Source organism: Microcebus murinus, chromosome 6 (genome assembly GCF_040939455.1).
Source record: "Microcebus murinus isolate Inina chromosome 6, M.murinus_Inina_mat1.0, whole genome shotgun sequence".
Classification (NCBI taxonomy): Eukaryota; Metazoa; Chordata; class Mammalia; order Primates; family Cheirogaleidae; genus Microcebus; species Microcebus murinus.
This window is the reverse complement of record NC_134109.1, coordinates 105,346,094-105,371,517: the sequence shown is the minus strand read 5'-3', so window position 1 is coordinate 105,371,517 and position 25,424 is coordinate 105,346,094. Positions and strand designations below refer to the sequence as shown.

The 25,424-nt window shown below is 53.7% G+C and overlaps 1 protein-coding gene across 8 annotated transcripts in view; it reads left to right on the top strand.

The window, feature by feature from the left end:
• TLE3 (TLE family member 3, transcriptional corepressor) overlaps positions 1–25,424 on the top strand; it is a 47,142-nt gene that overhangs the window by 9,650 nt on the left and 12,068 nt on the right. For 4 of the 8 annotated variants that reach the window (XM_012768331.3, XM_012768326.3, XM_012768324.3 and 1 more), the window contains exons 5-8: positions 10,500–10,562; positions 12,037–12,111; positions 20,470–20,674; positions 22,181–22,197. In XM_012768331.3, the coding sequence (XP_012623785.1) occupies positions 10,500–10,562; positions 12,037–12,111; positions 20,470–20,674; positions 22,181–22,197 (360 nt within the window). Of the gene's footprint in view, positions 1–10,499; positions 10,563–12,036; positions 12,142–20,469; positions 20,675–22,180; positions 22,198–25,424 lie in introns of all 8 variants that reach the window. The other 4 variants (XM_012768323.3, XM_012768321.3, XM_012768322.3 and 1 more) reach the window with 1 other exon arrangement.

The window sequence follows — 25,424 nt, the reverse complement described above, 5'->3', positions numbered from 1 at the left end:
AATGTTTAGGCAGGGGCCACCTTTATGGGGGGCTGGGGGGGAGGATCAGTGTGTTGGAGAGTGAAGCCCCTTCCCAGTCAGATTCCAGGAGGCCGTTCCTTCTGCAGAGCTCACAGGCTCGGAGGCCCACCCAGAAGCCAATAGGGTGGGGGCATCTATTCTTAAATGGAGGTTCATGCCAGGTTTAGGGGCTTAACCGCGGGGGTGTTATGTAGTCAACCCTGAGGATTTTACCAGATGATAAATACCTCCCTCCTCTTCACCCCAGCCACATGTCACCACTGCTTTGGAGATGCACCCCTTTGGGGAGAGGTTTCCTTTGCCAGTTGTACCCTGTGAAGGGTGAAGAGAGAACCAAGTTCCCAGGGGTGGGGCCCGAGAGGCCAGGGAAACCCTGTTAGGGTCTGGAGTCCATGTCACCTTTTTCTCTCTTGGCAAAGGATAGGATCACAGGTGGGCTCGGTCAGCATGTCCTAGGCGGCCCCTTCCACCCTCCCACTGCATGAGTGTCACGGATGGGGACCGGTTTCTGAGCAGCTGCTGCTATCACCAAATAATCCCAGGGGAAGGCCGTTATTGAGGGCGAAGCGTTTGAAAAATTTGATCTTCCAAATATCACAGATTATGATAATATAGCCCCTTGGTGTTTCTTTGGCACTTGATTACAAAGCAGATTAGACATATTCATCTTAAGTAGCTAAAATAATGCATTTGAGTCCAGGAGAAACAGACACCAGGATAAAAGCATCAGAGCATGCGTGGGGTTGAAGGCCTGGGGTTGAAGGTGACTTGCATACATGCAGGGCACTAGAGGGCTGTGTCTCTAATTGGGGTGGGGGGAGGAGAGGCCTGTGAATGAGGAGGCTGGGAGGCCCTTGAGCCCTGCATGGCGCCTGTACTGGATGTATTTTGTGGGAGGGGACTCAAGGAGGAGGGTGATGTTCCAGTTTAGGGTTCTCCCTGACCCTAACAGCAATACAAACTTTTTGGGAAGGACACAGGCCTTCTCAAGTTTCTGAGCAGTAAGCCAGTCAAGACTGATTGGCAAATCAATAGGTGCTCTTTAGCTTGTCCTTCAAACCCTTACTTGCTCCTTTTCCTAGAAGGGGGCCCCTGCCCCTGATCTCCCTCTCCAGGGGGAAAGCTGCAGTCCAGTTCCTATTTTGCTTGGCCTCAGAGTAGCGGTCCCAGGGAGGGACTGGAGCAATTGAGATTGGCGGCACGGCCCCATCCCCTACCCTTGGATTCTTGGGACCTTGTACTTCATACCAGAGAAACAGGGGATCTCCATGAAGCCTGACTTGAAATAAGGAGAAGCAATGTGGTTTGGAGCCCTAAAGGGCTGCCCTTGTCCTGCCAGGGTCCTCCCACTGTTGGCCTGGCATCATCCTCCATGGCACCTGCCTGCAGGAGCTGGGGGGGGAGGTTTCTCTTAGCTGTTTTGAGATTTCTTGCGCATCACAAGGGATTTCTCGAGGGACGTCTGCTGTCTGCCCAGCTCTTCCTCGCTGTCCATTTGCTCAGAACCTTTTCTTAAACACCCCAGGTGCTGAATACCCATTGAGCATTTTCCAGGCCTACTGGGTGGTGGGTGGGGAGGATACTTGATAAGCCAGTTTTCCTGTCACCTTTGTGCCTGGATTCAGAGTCTCTCCCTCAGAAGTCAGCTGGTTCTTGCAGGGGGATCCTGAGAAGTTAGTTGCCGAGCTGGGAGGCTGAGGCAGATGTCCTGATGGCTGAGAGATAGGCTTCAGAGTCAGGCACATGTGGGTCTGAGCCCTAAATGAGCACTTACTGGGTGTGACTTTGGGCAGACTGTTTGCCCTCTGTGAACTTTAATTTGTAGGGGGGATAATAATATTACCTACTTGCTAGAGCAGTGCTGCCCAATAGAACTTTCTGCAGTGATGGAAATGTGGTATGTCTGCATTATTCAGTATGGTAGCCATAGACCACGTGTGGCTATTAAGCACTTGAAATGTGGCTACTGTGATTGGGGAGCTGGTTTTAATTTAATTTTAATTAAATTTAGCTAGTCACACATGTCTGGTGGCTTCATAAATTATAGGGAGTCATACAGGGAGTCATCATATAAGGATGATATGAGATGATGCATCGGAACTGCTTAACACGGTACCTGGTGAATAGAAGGGCGCGGCGAGGTATTCTCACAATGGGGCCGACTCTCCAAGTTGTCGAGGCCTCAGAGAGAGAGGATGTGACTGTTGCTACAAGACTCTCTCGAGCCCTTGCTCACATGTCACTTGTTGGCTCCACAGTCCTGCAGCACGGGTACCCTGAGCGCCATAGGAACACCGAATAACTTGCTTGTGGTCTTGCCGTGGACCTGTGGCAGGTTCAGAATTGGAAACCAGGTCTGCCTCAGTGATCTTTATCCATGGGCCAGATCGAGGTGTGGCCTTCTCACATGCCCACCTGCAGGCCTTCCACACTTCAGGGCTTTGATTCCAATGCTGGGAGGCCCTAAGGGAAACCTTTAAGATTCAGTAAGACATGGGCATCAGCAATGTGTAGATCAGGGATTCTCATCCTGGGCACCACTGACATTCGGGGCTGGATAGCCCTTGGCCGTGGGCCTGTCCTGTGCATTACAGGATGTTTAGCAGCATCCCTGGGCTCTACCCACTAGTTATCAGTAGCACCACCCCGGTTGTGACATTTAGAAATGTCCCTAGACTTTGCCAAAATCCCTTGGGGAGCACATCACTGCTGGTTGAGAACCCTTGATGTAGGGGGAAGCATTCTGGCTCTAAACTGGGAGACTTGGTCACCACTTGGTCTTGCTGTGTGACCTAGGGCAGCTCCTTCCCTCTCTAGGCCTCATTTGTCTCATCTGTAAAATGAGAGGTTAAATTAACTGGTTTAGGAGGTTGGTTTGACAAGGAGCAGATCATATAGGTTTCTAAATAACTGATCTTGATTTTTTTTTTTTTTTGCTTATGAAATGCTACCACTCCTGCCATCCCCATTTGGGAAAAGAGGACCTTCTGACCCCTTTAATTTTAATTGCAGGAAGGGATGTGCTCTTCGGTTGTGACCACAGTGTCACAGAATGGGGCTCTGTTGTCTCTGTCTACCATCAGTCTGTCCTCTCCCCCCACCTCATTTCCCTTCATGCCACCTGGGGTTCCCAAAGAGTCCCTGTCCTTAAAAAGTCATAGCTAGCATTTCATTTGTAGTGCTGATCTGATGGAGAGACCCCCAAAATTTAATGAGCTGCCTCTGCAAGGGTAATGTGACTTTTACAGCCTGTTGAGAGACAAGGGGAGATTTGCATAATGTTCCAAGGGGGATTAGGTGGCTGGGGGTTGCCATGACAACCCCACAGGGATGAATTGAGAATTTTTCCTCCTGGCAGGAGTTGGCCAATGGAGTCTGGGGAGGTGGGGGAGGGGGCAGGGGGTTATCTGAGGGGAGGGAGAGAGGCGGTTGGTGGCGCCTGGATGAATGGGCAGTGCTGGGGGAAGGTGTGATCTGAGAAAGCTCTCCCTGTTCCGTCTGCACAAGCAGCTCTTTGAGAGCCATCCCCCCCAAGTGGTGGTGGGAAGCAAGCAGAGTTTAATGTGTTTGGGAACCAAGAAATTAAAGTGAACAAATATTTAAAGATTATTGGATCTTGCTAACAGGAAGCCCGGTAGATGGAAACTGAGAATCTGAGAAATGAAACTGAGAGTCTCCATGTTGGGGAGGGACTTGGGCTGTCATCTAGGCCCGTTCCCTTTCCCGGAGTGCTGTCTGCCTCTGTGTCTCTGTTGGTCTCAGGCGAACACTCCCAAGGGCAGGGCACTCAGTGCCTAATTCGTTTCTGAGAGCTCTGATGATTGTATTGGACTCAAATCTGCCTCCTTTGTGCGACATAAACTGCGGCCCAAGTGCAGGGCCTATCTGGGGCAGAAATGTAGGACTCCAGACTGTACGTTGCCAGTGGCTTAGATGCACACTCACTTGGCCTGGCCATCCCCAATTTCCCTTGACACACCATAGACTCTTGGAAGAAGAGGAAAGGCAGAATTCCTTTTGGGGAGTGTGCAAAAGGGTCGTGTCCCAGCCCCAGGGACCCGAGGCTCCTTTGCTGGCATTGGTCCTAGCTGGGGTAGGATGAGTGTGTCCTTCCTCCCTGCACGGCATCCTTGCTGTCATCCTTACCACGTGTGAAGGGCACGGTGGTGGGTGCACGGTGTGGGTCACAGGCCAGCCTATGCAACGTCCCTTTCCCTCCCCAGGAGACAGATCCTCAGGGTCACGCCGAGGGCTGGGCCTTTCTTGTACCACAGTCCTCCCAGCATAAAGAATTCAGCAGGCTTCCTCGGAAGGCATAAATATTTAATAGCGTTGTAGTTATATATAATTTGATCAATATGTCAGTGCTAAAAGGGCCTTCAAGGAGGCTCACCTATCACTGAGTGGTATGTGATGTAAACCTTCACCAGCCCCTCGGCAAGCAGGGGACATTATCTCTCAAGGCTTCTACATGGATCGTTTATTGACACCCCCTCTTCTTACATGGGAGCATTGCCTCCCCCAGAGCCCATGGTGTGTATGGAATGGGGCCTGGGAGCCGCACCCCAGTTTTTGTTGGCACCACCCCACCCATGGATTTCCCTTCCTCTGTTGGTAAAACACCCACTTGCTTCATTTCGATGCTCTCAGAGCTCGGACTAAGGAGAAACTGCCTGGCAAGGAATATCAGCTTGTAGTGAAATAATTGGGCTATCAATTTAGAATTGCCTAGGAAATGCAATGGGATATTTTAAGTTAAAATGGCCCAGACACATTGTTCCGGAATCTTCCAGTATTTGATCACTGGGTGATTGCGGCGCCTGGAGGGCTGCTGGGAACATGGGGGCTGGAGCCACTTCTTTTTGCACATCCTCCCGCCCCCACCCCCTCCCCGCAGCCTTGGCATTGTAATTGAAGCTGAGGGAGACTCACTTCATACACCCCAGGACTCAGTCAGAGGACCAGGTAAAGCCTGATTAAAATCCAGGCACCCCCCCCCCAGACATAACCGAGACCCCACTCCAGACACATGTGTTTTTAGAGGGGTAACCTGAGGCCCAAGAGACCCCATGCCAGACTTAGAGCTCAGGTGGAAACCATCACTTCTCCATGGCTTTGAAGTGTAATTCACATTTCCAACAGGCAGGTCTCTTCATCTCATCATCCTCATACACAGCCACAAGCAGATCTCCGACTCACAGCATAGTGCTCTTTCCAAGACATTGCCCTAATTCTCTGAGGAGGAAATCCTCATTTTAGAAATGTAAGCAGCAGCACAGTAGTGTTGGATGGCCATGTGCCTGTCTAACGGGCACGGAATTACTTCCCGCCGAATGAACCATCTTGAAGAAGCTTGTCTGCCTGTCTTAGGCTCACCATCCCGTCTTTTGTAATTGTACAGTCTGGACAGTAGGTGCTTGACACTTAGAAGTATGACATCATTGTTCTTGCCTGGAGGCTCTATGACAGGTATGTGCAGTTTTGCCCATGGAAAAATTTGAATGCCTTGTGCGATGAAGACTGGCCCTCGGGACCTGGCCCCAGCAAGTTTCCCCAGCATCCGCCCACGTCTCAAGGCAGCTGGGCTCTTCTCTGCTGGTCCTTTAAATTCCTGCAGCTTTGTGGAGGAAATGATAAGTCGCAGAGCAGTTCAGGAATATTTAGGGTTCTAAAGCCCTAAATTAGGGCTCTTGGATCTTATAAGTTATCTGGTTCATTCCTCCGTTTGCAGATAACAAAATTAATGCCCAGAGGAGGGAAATGATTTGCTCAAAGCCACACAGCTAGCTGGAGGCCGAGCTGGAAGTAGAAGGCAGGTCATTTCTGTGTAGCTTTGGAGTCTGATGTGCTCTTTAAAGTGGCAGTTTTCTCCTCGCCTTGTTTTTATTTGGCTGAGGTTAAAAGGAAGTGTGCACTGAGAGTCCGCAGGTACGGACGACTGGGCAGTTTAAAAGTAACTAGCGGAGAGCCTGTCGGGTGGTGGAAGTGGCGCTCAACTGTGTGTGGAGCGCACGCAGCGAGATTAAAAGCAAAGCCCAAAGACTGGCTGGGTGACGGAAGCCCAGGAGCAAGAGGTTGCTGGTGGGTGAGGGTTAAGAACAGGCTCCGTCTCGGAATTCAGTGTTCTAGGGTCAGGGCTAGGAGGTAGCCGCGTGGAGACCAGAGCGTTGCTGCAGAAGTGCAGTGTCGCCGCCCCACGCCCGGGTTTGCTGGGCGAGGTGGTGGGAGGTCCGCGGTAATGAGATGAGCACGCCATTGGGAGCTGCTAAGGCGTGCAGAACAGATTGCTCTTTGGGAAATTACACTTGCCCCCCACTATCCTGTTTTCTGTCATTTATTTGCCTAACTATCTTGGTAGAGACGCAGGGCAGATGTTTCTCCGGCGCCCAGTTGGAAGCACAGCTTCCGCGTGTAGCAGGACCTCTGTGCCTGTTCCCGGCGCTGCTCGGCCTGCGTCTAGTAGATTAGTTCCTTCTGAGGGACGCCTTTCCACGCAGAGCCCCCTTCTTTGAACCATACTTGAAAAGAAACTTTCAAAGGCGGCACCAGCCTCCCCAAACACCTTTTCCAAAGCGCTTTCCAAAGGAAGCCGTCTTCCCCCCTCCCAGCCCTCTGGGTTTGCCTCTGAAGCCCCGGCTCGAAGGCAGTGGCTTTGGACAGGATGGAGGGAAGCAGGGAGGCTGGCCTGGGCAGCCACAGCCGCCTTGCCGATAACGGATTGCACCGAGGTGCCAAAAGCAGTTTTCCAACGTATGATCCGGTTCCAGTTTGTGATTTGTGACCTGTCCCAATTGTGACTTCAGTCACACGTCTTGATTTTTTTTTCTTCCTTTTTTGGAACTGATGTTTAGAGCTTGTTTGAGTTGGATCAAATGCTGTTTCAACAGCTGTTCTAATTGGAAACGCTGTCAATTATTAACCCTAATGGTGGTTTTTCTTTCAAAAATATTTCTCTAAGCTCTCTCAAAATGTCAAAATTTGGCTTCTTGGTAGGAAGTCATTTAGCGAAGTTGCTTCATTGCTGAGCATGAGTTTCCCCATCTGAAAAAGGGCGGTGGCGTAAGTGCCACCTGGTAGGGGCACCGTGAACTCCCGTGCAAAAGCGCTTCCTCCAAGCTGGGTCAGCGGGTGGTAGCTGGCAGGACCGTTGACTCCTGGTTCTGTTTGGCTCTCTGTTTCCAGGAACTTCCCCTCCCCCAGTCAACACCCTCAAAAACATAAACATTAAAAACGGTTGTTTAGTGGACAGTTTTCCTGCTCCTGCTGTGACTCGCCAGCGTGCCCTGAGCTGTTCTCGGGTCGGGCGGCCTAGGTGGAGGTGGGTCAGGCTCCATCCGTGCTTCTGCTCGGGGAGACCGAGAGGGGCCTAGCAGGTGATGGCATAGTTACAGCCGCGAGGGACCCACTGCTTTCCTCCAGAGTAAAACCAAGTCCCAAGGACAAGGAAGCCTGGTTTGCTATAAAAGCTTCCAAATGTAAAACCAGCCCCTCCCCTCTGCCCGCCCCAGCCCTGTGCGGTCCTGTCTCGTGACTAGTCAAAGTTCTTCCTGTGTGCATCAAGTTTGGGCTCCAGGAAAGACTGTGAATTCCAGTACCTTAGGCTTCTGGAAGGTTCTAGATACAGATGGTTCTGTATCTGTGTGGAGTTGCCCTGGTGGCCCTTGGTCGATGTTACTTTGTGGTGTTGGGAGGCAGGAAGGACTCTCAGTGGAGTGAAAGGGTGAGGCTGAGCGGGAGCTTGCTCTGGCCACCCAGCTGCGGTTGTCACCTGGTGGCCAGGGCACTGAGCCTCCAGTGGACACGGCAGCATAAATCCTGGCAGGTCCCCTTTCCGCATAGCCAGGGTGCTGGGCTCCGGACCAGGCCCTGCGGGAAGATCCCGCCTGTGGCAAGCCCATGGCCACAAGTTTGCTAAAGGGCACGATGAGGGGAAGGTCAGCTACTTTTCATTTTCTTCTTTAACTACCAGGATTCTGATCCTTGACCTATTTGGTAGCAGCAGACAGTGGCGGAACCCTTTTATAGCCACCCCACTCCCGCGGAGATTGTGAGAGTTGCAGTGGTGAAAAGGCTGGGTAGGGATGGTGGTGTTCACAGCCTGCCCCACCTTCCTGGCTGTGGGGCGGGGCGGCCAGAGACCCAGCTAGGTGGCTTGTGGTTGGTCTTGCCTGACTGTTGGTGAAGGGCTTGGGCCACCGCCCACCCCACTGCCCAGTCGTATGTCAACATTCTGTCCCCCACGGGTCCTGCCCACCCCATACCCGGGCAGGCTCAGATCCACCGCCCAGGTCACTCTCAAATATGAATTCTCAAAAAACAAAAATGGAGATGCTGGTGATACTAATCTTGTGGCCAACATTTATAGAGCACCTACTATGTGCCAGGCACTGCTGTACTAGTCATTTGAAGTAACAGGCCTTGGACCCGTGAGCTTTCTAAATAATAAACCTGGTTTATTTTGTTTATTTTCATTTGTTTTTTTGTTTTTAATATATCTTTCTATTCTTATTTGGCAGATAAACATGTGACAGGTGAGTGAACTTGTTGCTCTATGTAGGTTTGGACTGAGATGCAGGCTAGCTGATTGTTTCTACAAACCTGCCATGTATAACCCTGACCTTCATACTTCATTCCCCTTCCCTGCTATCCCTGCTATTTGGGGGAGGAAAAAGTAAGCAGATTGAGAAAGGACCCTGTTTTAGAGAACTCTTCCCACTTACCTAAATTAATTATGCAATAATTATTTAGTAATCCTCTCACATTCCTTACGGTATGAATGGTGGGCTTCTAGTGGGTGGAGGCTAGGGCTACTGTTAGAAATCCTGCAGTGCACAGAACAACTCCACACAACAAAGAATTGTCTGGCCCGAAATGTGGATGGCGTGGTGGTGGAGAAACCCTGATGTACGGTGTCCCTGCTAGAGTGTACCTCAAATGTGCAAATGGGTCCAGCGGGTCTGGGCTGGGGGCCATGCTCCCTCCCCTGGGAAGTTTGGAAGTAGGAACCATTATTGGCACGGTTGGTCTGGGATATGAGGGACAGTCCTTCACACCAAGAATTGTTCCACCCCAAATGCCAGCAGTGGCGCCTGCTGGGAAACATTGGCTCTGTTCTGGAGGATCCCGGGTGTTCCAGGCAGAGAGCTGACAGCAGCAATCCCCTGTCCCCTGCCAGGCTCCCCCGCTGTAGTGGACAGGCTCTCTAGGTTGGAGAGCCCTGGCACTGTGGCCAGCAGCCCAGGACACAGGCCCTCAAAAGCCCATCAGGTTCTTTAGACATGGCCCGTCTCTGCACAAACCAGAGGTGTCCTCTGGTGGTGGCTGGGGTGGAGCAGTGGAGGGGGTGGAGGGTGTTGGCCCCAGAAATTCTGAGGCCCCGGGTCTGTTTGTAAGCCTTCAGACAGCATTGTTTTTATTTTAAGTGCATGAGCATTTCTCATCCAGAATCATTTGACATGCAGATGATCACAGATTTTTAAAGGCTGTTGTCATGGTTTTGTCTCTGAAAGATTGCTATGCGCTGATGAAAGCTTTGAAGCCAGCTTTGGGACCTCAGTCCTGGCGGGCTCAGGATTCAGAATGAGATAAGAAAAGCAATTCTGAGAGTTGTCTGTCAGTGGTTCTAGCTAGGCCTTTCTGTCTGGACTTAGTTAACCATTTAGTACCATTCTTGGTCTGAGATCTGGGCTTCACAGGACCCTGGTGGAAACAATTGATGTTTCCCTAAATGTGGTCTTTTGTGGGTGTTTGGGGTGAGGCCAAGAACTGGTCTATCTTTCTAGGATCAACCTCTATGAGGTTTAGGGATCTAATGAGTTATCTCTCCGAGCAGCTTCTTGGACAAGGCAATGCTGTGCGCTAACTGAAGCGTTAGTGGTGGGATTGAATGAGGCTGGTGGCACCTGTGTGGGGGAGGGACTGGTCTTGGTGGGGCGGTGGGAGAGGCAGCAGTAAAAAATGGGGCACACTCCCTGGTTGGCCCCAGGGAGCCCTTTGCCACATGCAACCCAGGGGCTTCCTTTATCCACCCCCTCTGCCGGTTAGTCTGAGAGCCTGTGTCCTGTTGCCATTGGACACCACTGGGCAGAGCAGTTCCCCCACACCAAACTGCATTTCCCTCTTGTCATGGGTTTTGCTGGGGTGTGGGAGGTGGTTTTTGTTTTGCGTGGCTTTGTTTTTAATTAAGGATTCCATCCAGAGGATGCGAACTACATTCTGAACCAAACAGACCATTTCTGATAGGAAACTGGAGCTCCCCAGTGGGTAGGCAGCCTGGTGGCAGGGCAGCTGGGAGAGACCTTCGTGCTGTAGATGGAGCGAGAGCCCGCTGGCAGGAGGCGGACTGAGGGCGGACAGGACAGGACAGAGCCCGTGGTGCGGGGCTGTGGTGCAGGGGAGTTTGCATTTCCACTTGTCTGGAACATTTCAGTGACTTGATTTATTTACCTGAGCCTCATGCAGTCTCTTTGCCTTTGCAGACGGAGATTGCGAAGAGACTGAACACAATTTTAGCACAGATCATGCCTTTCCTGTCACAAGAGGTAAGACCTTGTGTTACTGTTTCCTCCTTTTCTTTCCAAATCAGCCCAGTGTCGGCCAGGATCTCACTGGGGCCCCAGCCCCTGGCTTTTCATGCTGACCAAGGTGACAACTCGGGCAGTTACAGAGCCTTCTCCAGCCGGCAGGGGGCCACGTCGGGGGGACCATTTGCTCCTTCTGTTAGAAGTGGTTCTCTGTCCCGTCCAAAGTAGCATTCTCAGCCTCTGCTCTCCTGCACCCCAGCCCCACAGCTGGGAAGTCTGAGGACAAGGAAGGCTAGCCCGTCTGTGTCCAGGGCCAGACTCTGTGAGGGGAGCCAGTACTCAAAGGGGACCTCGGCCCCCAGGCACAGAGTGCCCTTGCTGGGGGTGTGACCGGGGTCACATCACCTTCTGAACACACCTTCCAAGGGACCCCACTTGAGGCGGGGCTGGGCTAGTGGTGGTTTGAGGGAAGTGGCTCTAAGGAGGCTCCTTGGTGCAGGGCAGACAGGTGAGCTGGCCGCATTCCAGTGGGCAGGCCCTGCCCCCCACCCCTCTCTGGCGGGGCCACGTTAGCTCCATTGTGGACTCCTGGTCTCTGGGCAGAGTAGTGACCAATAGATGGTTGGGTCAATTCAAGAATCAGATATGGTGATGCCCGCAGAGCTTGCAGCCCAGCAGGGAAGATAGCTGTGTGTGTGGCTGGTGCTTCCTCAAGGCCAATGGCAATGAATGCAACAAATTAAAAAAAAAAACAACTTATTTTTTTAAGAGCAGTTTAGGTTCACAGCGAAATTGAGTGGGAGGCACAGAAATTTCCCATAGCCTGCCTGGCTTCTCAACATCCCACACGAGTGGGACATGTGTTACAATTGACGAATCTACATTGACACATCAAATCACTCAAAATCTATAGTTTGGGGTTCATTTTGCCACTTTTTTCTTATCTATCTAGAAATATACTTTGTTTTCTATTAGACAGATACAGGTTAGGTATATATAGACACACATACTTTCATTCCAAACCCTTTGAATGTAAATTGTAGATATCCTGACAATTTACCACTAACTGCTCTAAGGGCATCTCCTAAAAAGGGGAACACCCTCCTTCATGATTACGATATTGTTACTGTGTTTAGAAAATAATCGTTCTGTAATGTCATCTGATACCCAGCGCATATTCAAATGACCTGAAAAAAATTGCTTGTATGTGTGGTTGACTAATAACCAGCTTTTGGCATGCATCTCTATTTTAGAACTTCAGACAATTAAAAGGAAGTTTGGATTACAAAAGTAATACATGCTCATTGAAAAAAGTTTAAAGGAGAAAGCAAAATAGCCTGTCACACCCCCGACCTAGGTCCTGTGCCTGCTCAGTGGGGCTCCTCTGTCCTTTCTGGGGGACTCTGTCCCTAGAGGCCCTGCCTGTGCCATGCAGCCCCACCCCTCTGCTGGGGAGGGTGGCCGCCTCTAACGCACACCCTGTTCCCTCCAGCACCAGCAGCAGGTGGCACAGGCGGTGGAACGCGCCAAGCAGGTCACCATGACGGAGCTGAACGCCATCATCGGGGTACGTGGACTCCCCAGTCTGCCTCTCACCGTGTGTATAGCCCTTTTATTCCTCTCATTTACCATAACCAGAGATTGACCCTGACCTTAGCTGGCCTCAAAGAATGGCGGCCCCAGGCCTCCGGCTTCTGCAGGCATCCCCTGGGCTTGGTCCTGTTTGGAGCTCTCTGCCCATTGGCTCCCCAAATGCCTCCCAGTCCCTACACTAAAGGGGTGTAGATGTACCTGAAATCCACCTCTATCCTCATCAGCCTTGTCTTCCCCTGGCTTTTGGTGTCCCTGCTGTTGAGGAGGGCAGGGGCCTGGATCGCCTTCAAGGCCAGACCATCTGACCGGTAGCTGGCTGCCGCCTCTAGCCTCCCCTGGGGCCTGTGTGCCTCCTCCCTGGCAGAGGTCTGCCCTTCTTTGGCCACCTGGGATCAGAACTGTCTCTGCGGTACTGTTGGTGTGCAGCGTGCTGTGGAATCCGGGTTTGGGTCTTGCCGTCCCCTGCGCTGAGCTGCCTGGCTGAGTGTTCACCGTGTGCCTGTGGCTTCCAGCGGGGGCAACTAGAGGGGTCTTCCTGACCTTCTAGAAGTCCTATCTCACAGGAAAAAATACTCATGAGAGCTCTGTGAGGCCCACTGCTAGTCTGTCCCCTCAGTGGAAAGGGGGCCAGACCTCTCCCCTTCAGTGCTCCGGCCTGGCTTGCATCTCTAATGCGTTGCTTGGATTCAGACAGCATCTTTCTCTTGCTTGCTGCTTTGGTGTGAGGCTAAGGATATTTAAGATAGTGAATGGAGGAAAAACAAGTTTTTCAGTGTGGCTTGGGGCAAGGCTGCTCCCTTTGCGGTGTACCTATCCTTCTTTCACCCTAAAGCAAGGGGTTTGGTGAGATCCCTGCTTCTGGCCACAGGGGTGGGGCTGCTGTGCTGCAGGGAGCTTCTGTCCCCACGCGGCTTCTCCGTAGGTCCAGGCCTGGGAATATGTGTTCCTGAAGTTCTCCAGATCCTGGGAGGCAGTTGTCCGAGGTCCCTCCAACCCCAGTGTTCTGGGACCCTGGTTGGTCTTCCATCCCCTCTTTGTTTTGGGTCATTATCTCAAGGTGGGCCTAACGGCCTCAGCGTTCTCTTGTGCGTGGTGGCATAGATGATGACTCCTGACTTTTTTGTCTGGGGCAGAAACCTGGAGGCCTGTGGTTAGTCGTGGTTCTCCCCGAGTGACCCTGGGCAAGCCCTCTCTTCCTTGCGCCTCAGTGTCCGTGTCTGTGAAAGGAGGAGGTGAGCCAGCGCATCCGCCTGCGCCCACCAACTGCTCCTGGGACACCAGGAGGGTGGAGTCGGCACCATGGGGGGTGCCTGGGGCGCTGACCCCCCAGCACGCTGTCAGGACCGTCATGGTTACACAGCATGTGGCGCAGGCGGCCCAGCGGGTCTGTCCTTCTGTTCTGAGCCCACACGGGAAAGCCAGCTCAGCGCTGCTGGGGGAGGGCATGGGAGGGCCAGCCTCGTTTGAATTCCGGCAGTGTTGGGGGGAGAGCAGACTTCACTACTGTGCGGCGGGACGGAGAAGAGTGTGGAGACTGGAACGTGAGGACACGCTCGGTGCTGGAAGGCAGCACCCCCCGAGGGGAAAACCGTAATATTTTGAAGTTTGAGTTATTTTCAGCGATCACCTAGCCCAGGGTTCCTCAGCCTTGACATTGTTGAAATTGGGGGCCAGTCTTTGTTGTCCTGTGCATTGTGGGATGTTCAGCAGCATCCCTGGCTTGTAGCTCCTATGTCAGTTGCACCCCCTACACAAACTTGTGACACCCAGGCAATGCCAGATGTCTGGGGGTAAAATGGCCTCTGGTTGGGAGCCACTCATCTCGCCCAGTGCCCTTGTTTTGCAGAGAAGGGAAGTGATTTAGGATCTCTAGCACCAAGCCAGGCCAGAGGCCCAGACCTGACTCCCAGCCCAGGGCTCTGCCCGCCTGGTTGCAGCCCTAGTGTGTGGCACACGTCCTCTGTCCCAGTGACCGGCTCCTAGCTCGGCGGTGCTACTGCCATGGTCGAGAAGATGCAGGGCGAGCTGTGCTCTGTGAGTTCCAGTCTCTGCACTTCCTCGTCCAGCTCCTCCTTCCTGCCCCCTTCCCGGGCATCTCCTTAAGGTTTCCAGGCCGAGCCCTCCCACCCCTGCAGTGGCCGCAGTGGGGTCCCGGCCCCCCATCTGCTTCCCTCTTTGGAATTACAATCCTCTTATGAAAATAGTTTTTTTTAAGTTTTAAGAAAGGACTAAAATTGGGGAAGAAGCGCTGCTTGGATTAGCTCCACTTCCTTTAAGTAGTATTTAGGAAGCTACAAGTCAGGTCAAGGCAGCTTGAGGCAGACATTGGAATTCAATTAAAGCCAACGAGTGGGGCCTGTGACCCCCATTTTCAAGGTAATTGCTTCTCGGCTCTGAGTGAATGCAGCCGTCGCCCTGTCATTAAGCAGGCAGCCGTCTAATCGCTGCGCCTGACAGAGCCTCGCAAGGCAGGAATTACGGACAGCTGAGGCGCGCTCGCGCCGGGAGCCGTGCTTGACTGCGCTCCGGCGAAGGAGGCCGCTAATCTGGTCGGGGCGTTCCTTATCTCCTCCTTGAGGACAGCAACTGCCTCTGGAAGCGGGGTGGGGAAGGCTGCAGGGGCTCACGGCAAAGGGGCAGGCACCCTGGCCCGGCAGGGCAGTCCGGGAGAGGGAAGGGCCCTGGGGGCTCTGGGAATCAACGGGTGGGGTTGCCACTCTGCAAGGAGAAGCAGCCTGGCACCCTGGTCTGGGCGTCAGGTGGGCTTTGGGCAAATCACTTGTTCCTCCAGGTCTCAGTTTCCCTCTTTGTGGAAAGGTGGAGGAGGGCTGGGCAGGGCTCACACGGCACACCTGCCCTGGCCAGTTGTTTAAGGGCTTCTTTGGGCACAGAGTTGTAGGGTATTGAGGCTGTGACTCGGCTCGACTCCAAGAGAAGTCATTTCGGTACGTCTGGCATGGGCATGCAGGTAGCCAGTGGCACGTTTATCAGGAGAATTAGAGCATTTTGGGGATATTCCTGGTAAGGAAGGCCAGGATCCAAGGTCAGGCTGGTGGAGAGGGGACAGCATGACAGATGGAGGGAGCCAGGCTCACTGGCCAAGCCCACTCACTGCCCTGCTAGTCCGCAGGGGACTCATGCCCACTCAGGGAGACAGGCTGGAAGATTGTATGTCTTCCAGCTGGGGCATGGCAAGGCTCGGTTACTGTAGACTCGCTGCTGTTCCATGCCCTTCCTTCTGGTATCAGATTATTCAGGGAGCCCTAGAAGGACAAGATTCCTGAGCATGGGGAGGGAAATTTGACCCTGGGACAGCAACTTGCATAAGGCAACGTCTGTCTTTCCCAGGCAGGTACACCAGTGAGCTGATCTAGCAACCATTCCCAGCTGCCCAGGGAGAACCCTCGTTCTACATTGCTGTATCTTGGCCCAAGGTCTTTGGACTATGAAGCGGGGGGCTCTCGCCTGCTTGCCCACTGACACTTCGGTCTTCATTCCCTTGGAAATTATTAGTGAAAGAGATTGTATAAAGCGTTGGCTTGTGTTTTTGTTGTTGTTGTTTTTTAAGTGGGAGAGAGAGGAGGAGGGAGGTTGTAGCTTATCACAAAGTACATGGGGTATTTTGAAGCCATACCTAAGGTCCTTGCGTTCCCTCCGGGATGTGTACGAGCCGGGTTCGGCTGATTGAATTTTACGTGAGGGAAAAGGATGGTGAAGAGAGTGTGCCTTAGAATCCGTCTGTTTCTTTCCGCCAGGCCCCTTAGTACTGGGTCTGAGTCCTGGCTCTGGCTGCTGCGCCTGTCTCCTGGGCCTGGTCCCCGTCTCTGAAGTGGGGTTAACAAGGGTTGTGGCGAGTACTAAAAGCTGTCGCCGAGCCAAAAGCTCACTAGCTGTGGGCTGCGGGGCCCACCTCGATTGTGAACAAGAAGGAACAGTCGGGCTGGACAGCTCTGGCTTTCCTTGAAGTGCAGGGAGCATGCGTTCTGTGCAGCTCAGAGCCTGTCTTTGCCTCCCTTGGTGGGAGCCCTGGTTAGGTGTTGGCTCAGAAAGTGCTTAGACAGTTTCAATAAGTTTCATTCAAATCATGAGCCTGAGAAGTGGAACAGTAAAGCAGCTGGTGAAGGCATAAAGCATGATGTGCATAATCCAATTACACGTACTCCGCAAGCAGGACCTTCCCCTTCAGCCTCTCCATAAGTGACCACATCTTCCAAGCTCAGGCCACCGGCCCTTGGCACATGCATAGAGGAGGGAGGACTCACGTATGCCCCAGGGGGCGCGTGCTTGACCTGCTTGTGTTCTGGCACACAGTGTTCAAGGAGGGAAAAGGGAGCAGGTATGCATGGGTGGGCCTAGTTCCAGACTCCTGGCCCCTCTTGTGGGGAATTACATGGATGGAGAAGTTTCCAGTATTAGAAGGAATGGTAGAAACTGGAGACAGGCGGTCTCAGACTATGAAAGTGATTCCGTTTCTCTACCATGGAGAAAGCTCCCTAGTTGAGAACAGTGTCACCCTCCCACTCAGATGTCACTGTGTTTCAGCACTTTGTGCTCGAAGCCAGATGATTGCTGCAGGGGATAGGAATACAGCCTGAGGATGGCTGTGCCCTGCCTGCCAGTGGAGGGCTGGGCTGCGACAGCAATGGTGGGTCAGGTGAGTCATTCTCAGCTGGTCCCCTTGCCCCTCAGGGAGGAAACTTTGTTTCACTCTATTGCAACCACCCAGCGAGCCCTGGCATCTGCTCTCCCCCAAGGAAGAAGCCTGGGAGGCTGGCTCTCGTGCCCCTGCTTTCCGGAGTCTGCTGGGCCAGTCCTGATGGTGCTCTCAAACCACCCCCAAGAAGACCTCGGAGGAATTTCTGGCTGTGCAGAGCAGGTGGTTCTTATACTTGAAGACAAAGCTCTTCGGTTTTGCATGGAAGATTCCTTTCCTCTGTTGTGAAGAGGGTGCTCCTACATGACACGCTAAGGCAGAAAACTACCCACACATTCTGGGAAGCTCAGCAGCTTTGAAAGCCACTGTCTCCAAACAGCTGTTGCTGCCTTTGTTCCAAGGTCCTTGACACTGGCTCACTGGCTCGTGCTTTGGGGAAGCAGAACACCCAACTACCCCACTGATGCCTCCTGCCCCAACTAACTATCGTAGCTGCTTCTGGTTGGGCCTTAAAGAGGAGGCGCAGATCTGCGAGGCAGTCGGTTGCCTTTGGACAGAGCACTTTGCCAACTTATTTCCTAACCTCTCTATGTGTACCTTTTATAACATTTTCACTTATTCACCCAGAAATGTGCATTGAGCAAACATGCCAGGCACCGTCAGAGGGGCTGGGATGGGTAAGATAAAGTCCCTGTCTTCTTGGAACTCATAAGTTGCCAAAGCAGTACATAAGGGTAAAAGCAATGGTTGTATCTGTGATCCACGCTTAGCATTTGCCAATGTTGGTGTTGCACCTACTTTGTTTTTACATGTAGTGATGCATGTGATCCATGCACAGCCTCAAGAGATGGGCTCCATTTCAAAGATCCTCATTTTGCAGTTGAGGAAACTGAGGCCCAGAGGTCAGCTGACTTGTCCAAGGACAAGAGCTGATAAAGGATAGAGCTGGAGGTCCGCCTTAGGCTGCTGGGCTCCAATGTCTGAGCTGTTAGAGTTTTTGGAAGGGGGAGGAATCCAGCAGAGGTGGCGTTTGAAGTGGGCAAAGCTGAGCCTGGAAGATGGGGCAGGAGAGGGAAGCGCACCTGGCCAGGTAAGAGGCAGGCTTTTTGGATCTGTTCAGCTCTGTCTTGTCTTAGGCATGGGTCTCTAGTAAGCTTTCTCTCTAGACAAGGACTGTTTGTGGAGGGAGCCAGCTGTGTCTGCAGACAGCAGAGCTACCTCCTCGGAGCCCTCCTCCTCTGCTCTTTCTTGTTTCTTCCTCAGGGATCTTATTGGTCTTGCACGATAAAGAGTGGATTAAATACCGCAGTCCTTGCTTTCTGGGATTTTACTGACCAGTTCTCACCGGCAGAATTAAAGGGCCTACCAGCAGCTGAGTGTCTAGATGAAGTTGTGTGGTCCAGCCGCACCAGGGAGGGATAGGTAGCCGTTAGGACAAGTGGATTTCTTCAGAACACTCTCAAATTAAAATCAAGTTGTATAATGGTATGGTTCACAAGAGCCCATTTGTGTAGAAATCCATTTGAAATTTATAGATTTCCATAGAAGAAAATCTAGAGAGATTAGCAGTGGACTCTTCTGAGGGTGGGATCGAAGCCAATTTTTAATTGAAGATTAAAAAACACTTTTTAATCTTTATTTTTAGTATTTTCTTACAATGAGCATGTATTAGTTTTGTAATAAGATATAAAAAAATGACATTTTCTTTAAAAAGGAAGGTGGGTGAGCTCCCATCCTTAGAGCAGCCTGCGTTTCTTCCGACTGGGGAGGGCTTGGACCTCTGCATTGGACTCCCGTGATGCTGGTGCCAGCGTTCCCTTAGCTCCGTGTCTGCTGTGGTGTCTGGGGGCAGATCTGGGGTCCCGCCACCTTGGGACCAGTGTCTGTAAACTGCCTAGCAACAGCCACCTCAGAGGCACTCTGATGGCTTGGGCACGGGCTGCAGGGCCAGCCTTTCACCCAGCGCTGGGAGGGGGCCCTCTGGGCCAGGGGCACAGTGGCTGCCTCTGACTTTGGAACGGGCCGCGTTGGCAGTGTGTGGCCTAGTTGGGGGAGAGCCCTTTCACCATGACCTCAAACGTACTGCCTCCGCACCCAGCGCTGTGGGCCTTCACCGCGCTCTGGTGTCCATTGGCAGTTGCCGGAAGGCATTTCACGTTTGCCCCCCAGCTCCTATGGGATCTCACACATAGTTAGTGTGAGACCTTGAAGCGTGTCCGATCTTTGCTCTGCATCACCCCCGACAAAATCCTCTCGCTTTGGGGATCTTCTTCGGAACATTCTTTGGATAAGATTGGTTGACAGATTCGAGTCCAAACCCCACTGACGAGTGGGGGACTTGGCCAGTTACTGGCTGCGCACTGCAGCCCCCTAAGCCTCAGTTTGCCGTCTATAAAATGGACACAGCCCCTCCCTTGCTTGGTGGTTGGAGGATTAGCAGTGGTATCTGGAAAGTGCCCAGGCATTCAGTAGGTGTTGGTTCCCTTCTGTGAACTAGCTGAGGAGAATGCGTGCACAGGTGGACACCGGCATACGCCAGGCCCAGCCACTTTTAAGAAGTATTTAGATCCCGAAGAAATACCGGGTGCCGTGAAATACCACAGCGCCCATGGTCTTGGTGCAGTCTTAGGAATGGCAGGTGCACTCTGCCACGGCGCTGCGCGGGTGCTAGGCTGCAAGCTGGCCACCTGGGTGTGGGGAAGGAGGGGAAAGGAGAAGCCCCCGAGGCCAGTGTTGGGTAGGGATGCCTGGGGCCTCCGGAGCCAGGGAGCAGAGTCCTTGGTGGGGCGCGAAGGAGACGAGAGGGTTGGCACTGTTGCTAGTGATGATAATGCTGACTGGATGCACGTCCAGTTTGTAGCACGGCTCGGGAGTCCACTGTGGACTCGGTGCATGTTAGCTGTCACATACGTCATTATACAGCAACCCTTGGGGGTCAGTGCTGCTTTCCCCCTTTTACAGACAAGGAAATTTGAGGCTCAGGGAGTTGAGGTAATCTGCCCCCAGACACACAGCTATAAAGTGCCAGAGCTGGGGTTTGAGTCCTGGTCTGTCTGGTCCCAAAGCTTCCACTCTTCCTGTTACCTTGTTCCATGCTCTGATGTCCAGCAACGTTAGCTCTCTGGCCCCCGGCTCATCATGCTCTGGGGAGTTTTCTGCACTGGCCTGCCCTGTCCCCGGCTCTGTGAGGCAGGCTTGGAGCCTCTCAGAATGAGGGGGTCCTCCTTGGGGCCTAGCCTCAGGGTAGGAGGTGCTGGCAGCTACTGTTTAAGGCATGCATGCATGAGCAAACACTGCGACTGCTGCAAGCTTAAAAAAATGGATTCCCCTCCACTGGAAGGGAACCCGATGACTGTGTGGTTTTTAAATGCATGCATTATTTATCTTGGGCTTGGAAACAAACGTTGAGAAATTCTCTCTTGAAACTGGGGTGTGGGGGTGGGTGGGGCGCTGGAAAACATAAATCCTATATCTAAACTGCGGTCCATTAACTGACTTCCTTTGGCACGATGAGCATGTGGACTGAGCTGGGGGCAAAGGCTTTGGGGCTGTCTCCCCCCTGCCGCCTGCCGAGCAGAATGAATGAATGAAGGAGCGAGGGGGCTGGGAAGAGCCACTCCTGGGTGGCTGCGCCTCCCGGCCCCCGGCCCCGCATGCTCACCGCCGACTTCATTGCAGCAGCAGCAGCTCCAGGCGCAGCACCTCTCCCACGCCACGCACGGCCCCCCCGTCCAGTTGCCGCCCCACCCGTCAGGCCTCCAGCCTCCAGGGATCCCCCCCGTGACGGGGAGCAGCTCCGGGCTGCTGGCGCTGGGCGCCCTGGGCAGCCAGGCCCACCTGGCGGTGAAGGACGAGAAGAACCACCACGAACTCGACCACAGAGGTGCGGCCCGAGCTGGGGCAGGGGCAGGGGTGGGCTGGGCTGAGCAGGGCGTGGGTGCCTGCAGGCCCCACGGTGAGTGGACACGGCGGATGCTGTCGTCACCCCAGGACAGGGAGCTAGCAAAATATTTGGAACCATCTCTTGAATCCCTGGCACCTGGAAACCGGCACCATACCCATGCACCTTTTTCCAACCCCTGGTTTACACCTGGTATTCTCTGCCCTGAAGACACCTCCCTTCATCCAGCGCACCCTGCCATCTTCCTGCAGCACCCCGCCCATCCTGTAAGGGCTGGCCCCACTCCACTCCATTGGACCAGGGGTCTTTTTCAAATTCCCGTTAGAGTTTAAGAGTCAGGGTGCAAGACTGAGCCCTTGTTGCTATCCTCTTATGTCCCATCCCTGGAAAACGTCTTGTCCTTGCCAGAAGCATTGGTCCTCTGAGGACAGAGGCCAAGTTCCTGAGTTTTGCCGTAGCGTATGTGTCTCAGCAGTGCTGGAGCCTTGGAAAACACACCCAGTCGGCGCTCAAGTCATGATTTGTTAGTTGAGTGCCTGTGAGTGGGGGCAGCAAGCGCACTCCAGCAGGGAGAGGGTTGGAAAGACTTGGGGTCAGACGCTTTTCCCTGACCCTTCACCCCAGCCGTTACCATGTGCACCCAGGAAGCTGCACTGAGTAGGGGTTAGGCGGCGTTGGTGGGATCAGAAAAGGACGAGCCTGGCTCCCTGGCAGCCTCTTGTGAAAAGTTACTGCCTTGTGTGCTGTACCCTTGGACATCTATTGGAACACATGGCCAATGCCTTCCAAGCCCCTGAGCACGAGGGACCTGAAGTGTCACCATCCTCCGTGGCCTGGGCCACGGGGCAGTAGCAGGTCCTAAGAACCCAAGGCTAAGATCTTGTCCCTGCAGTAGGACGGAGGCTTCAGCTTCCAGGGCCTTATTGGCAAAGAAACAAAGAATAGTGTTAATTTTAAAGACATTTTCAAATTTCTTTTCTCTCCTCTCCCTCTCCCTCTCCCTCTCCCTCTCCCTCTCCCTCTCCCTCTCCCCCTCCCCCTCCCCCTCCCCTCCCCCTCCCCTCCCCCTCTCCCTTTCTTTTTCTTTCTTTCTTTCTTTTCTCAACTCCCGGATCCTATGGGTATTTTGCATGGCATGATCTGTCCCAAGCGAGTGGCTTTAAGAGCCCTGGCTGCCAGAGAGGAAAGTCAGTGCCCCTCTGGCAGGTCAGGGAGAACTAGGTCAGAGGCCTCCCTGCAACCCACCCTGGGGACTGCTGGGTGGGGGAAGGGTTAGAGGTGGTGGCTCCTTTCCAAACTGAGAAAGGCCACCTAATGGCCCTGCCTTGGCTGACCTGCAGAGACGCAGGCCTTCTGCCCATTTTTAAACCAGTGACCTAGCAAACCACAAAAGCCAGCTGCACTTAGACTGACCTTTTCCTTTCTTTTTTTGTCTTTTTCTCTTGTGGGGCCTGACCTTCCTCCTGCCCTGGCCTTCCTTCCCCAAAGAGAGAGAATCCAGTGCGGTAAGTGCTGGCACTCTGGAACCCATGGCGGGATTCGGGGTGCTGGGGGTAGGTGGGGGGACTCCTGGCCTGAAAGCTCGGCCCTAGAATTTTGGGCCTGAGACCAGCCAGTCTTGTCCAGAGCTATCATCTGGGTTCTCTGCTCTGGTCTGGGTTGAAGCTGAGGGTTTTGTTGTTTGTTTACTCATGCCCAGAGCTGGGAGCCCTGGGTTCAGTGCTGATGTGTTGGTGATGATGTCTTAATCCACAGCTGGGGGCTGGGGGGCTGGGGGAGGTAGTTACTGTCATAAAATAGGAGCTGCTGTTACCTGTTGAGAGTGACCTTCAGTTGTGGAAGCCCTTCATCTCTCCAGGCTTTAGGTCTATCATTTGTCAAATGAAGAGCTTGGGCTAAATGAGCTCTAACTCCATTTCATATGAGAGATGATTAACTGGAGAGGTCAGCTGACCAGCCCTGCCAAAGGGCTTTGTGGAGCCTTCCCTGCCAAAGGGCTTTGTGGAGCCGCTGGGCTGGCCCAGGGCTTAGGACCCTGGGGTCCCCCATCCTGGGCCAAGGGTCCTACCTACCCCCCAGTTGGTGCCTGTTAGATGATGCTGTATCTTTATTTCCTTCAAACACCTGAGGTTTCTCCCTGCTCTGGGCTTTCGCTCGGTTTAAGAAAGTGCTAGCAGGCAAGCATTAAGGCCAGGCCGCCTGCGTGTCTGCCAGCTCTGAGATTTGTTGTAAATCTTTCTGATCACACTGAGGCTCCGAGGTTCTGTTTCAAGTGAATAAGCCTTCTGAATAAGCGCAGTGGAGTCTGGATAAAAAAAAATCCTCTAGCGATTAGCAAAGCTATTTTATTCCTCATCGCCATCCTTGTGTCTGGGGCCATCTAATCTGTTAGGATGGCTTTGGTTATTACCTCGTGTTAAGTAGGACTTGGAAGGTCAGGCAGTTAACTAACCATCTAGACAGCAGCTTCCTCGGGCTGGTCCCTCTGATCTCCCGCCTCCCCTTCCCAGCCCTCCCCCACCCGGGCAGACTGAGCGGTGATGTTGGCATGCCCTGCCACCCTGCCTGCACGCTCAGAAAGCCAGGTCCACATGTGGGCCGCGGAGTGGCTAGGTACCCAAGAGGGCTAATTGAAGCCAGGGATCCATTTTGAATGCGTTAGTGTTGGTCCTCTAATGGTGGCATGATTGGAGGGGCAGTTTGTCTAAGCAACAAGAGGGCTGGGTCGGACACCTTAAAGCTTATCTCTGGTCCCAGCTTTGTGAGACTCTGGGAAGGTCTCTTGGCCTCTCTGAGCCTCAGATTTTTAAAATTTGTACTGTGGGAATAATTCCTGCCTGGCTGATTTCAGCTTTGTCAGGAAGACCCTCTTATAACAGGACTCGGGCTCCAGATTACCTGGTTAGCAGGGACCCACTGCAGTGCAATGGGTCCTTCACACCATCCTCCTCCTCCTCCTTCCTATTTGTTTCTGGCTTTGTGCCCCTTGTGTGACAGCTTTCTGCTAAGAGAGCCCCCCGGGACCCCAAGAGCTGAGCTCTTCGCCCCAGCATGCTCGAGGACGTCCGTGTGCGGCAGACTCGCAGAGCAGGGCACGTGGGCCGCTGCAGAGTCCCGGAGGGAGGAATCGACAGGCCACGCGAGGCAGCAGAGGGAGGGATGGAGGCTGGGTGGCTCAGGCCTGGGTGCTGGGGCTGTGCGCATGTGGCCATGGTGTGTGGGGTGTAGACTGAAGTAATCAGGCTTTGGAAACCAGGTTGTCAACAGATGAGGCCCACGGCAGGAAGGACAGGGCCGTGTCGGAGTGGGAGGGGGACGGGGATGGGCTGGAAGCTGTCCCGGAGGGGTTAGTCTGGAGTCCAATTAGAGGTAGCTTCATTCATATTTCCTTGCCCAGCCGAAGCAATAAAAAATACTTAGTTTTTTGGCCGCCTGCCAGCCAGAGGCGGGCTGGATCGATGCCGCTAAATGCCTGACATGACTCTCCGGTAGCGGCGAGGGTTTTCAGCCTGACTGCATGAGAAGAAAGAGCTCGCTGTTCTCCGGAGCCGCGCACCGCGGTCGCCAGGAGAAACTCGAGCAGCCGCACGCCCCCTCCCTCCCGCCCGCCCGCCCGCCAGGGCAGCCTTTGCGAGGGGCTGGGAGCGTTTCTGCTCAGCACAGGGTGGCCGCCACCGTCGGAGGAAATGAAATGAAATGACGGCGATTTTTCTGCCGGCGATTGCAGCAGCTAATTGAATTGCGGCTGTGCGCGCATGGCCGCCGCTGCGCGGTGTGGGAAGGTTGAGCTGCAGCCCCATTATAACCTCCATTTTTTCTTCAAGGCTTGATAACTCTGCCATTTTAATTTGCTTCAGGCAGAAACTTGGCAGGGAAGGGCTGCCCAGAAACCGGCTTAGGAAAGGAAATTAAGTTTGCGGCTGGTTCTCGCGCTGTTCCCCCCAAGCGCCACCCTTCCCTGTCCCCTCCGAGTGACCCTTGCCCCCGAGCTGGCCTTGGCCTCCAGTGACATGGGGAGGGGAGAAGTGAAGGCTTGGTCCACCGGCCTTTTGAGGCTCTGCTTTTGCGCACAGGCACCCCTGTCTGCGCAGGACCTCCTGGCCGCCTCTGTGCTCTGTGGGTGGGGACCAGGATTGGGACCGGGGGACATTTTCTTCCCCGTAGCTAGACTGTACGCTCCGGAGGGCAGGGGCCGTGTCTTGTCCGTCCTGCCACCCCTCGCCTGCAGCACCGGGCTTGACCCAGGGCGGCTGCTCAGAAAATGGTAGGCGAGTGAGTTAAGGGAATGTTCGGGCGGGTAGGGAGGAGGAACCCTCCCTGCAGCACAGAGGGGCTGGGTCCTGATGGTGTGCTCTTGGGCACAGAGGTTTGCTGGCAGGTGCCCTGGCCAGCAGCTCCTCCGTCCCTGCTCCCCGGCCTGGTGCTCACAGCCGAGTGGTGCAGGTGGCTCCTGACCACCTGCTCAGCTCCCAGCGCTCCCTGCTCCCAGCCCACCTGCGAGCCCTCTCGTCTTCCCCTTCCCAGGCCTCCATGCCCGAAGGATTCTTGTCCTCCCTTGCTTTAAAGTTGAGAGAGAAATTCAGCTCTTCCTGGCCTGAAAAACTTGAGTTTCCTTCATGCTGCCTTCTGCTGGGGCTGCTGGGGCGTGTCCCTGGCCTCTCGGGGCTCTCTTGCTGACTGCTACATAGGGGGGTGATCCTCTCTGTCCTTGCACCTTTTCCTGTCCCTCGGA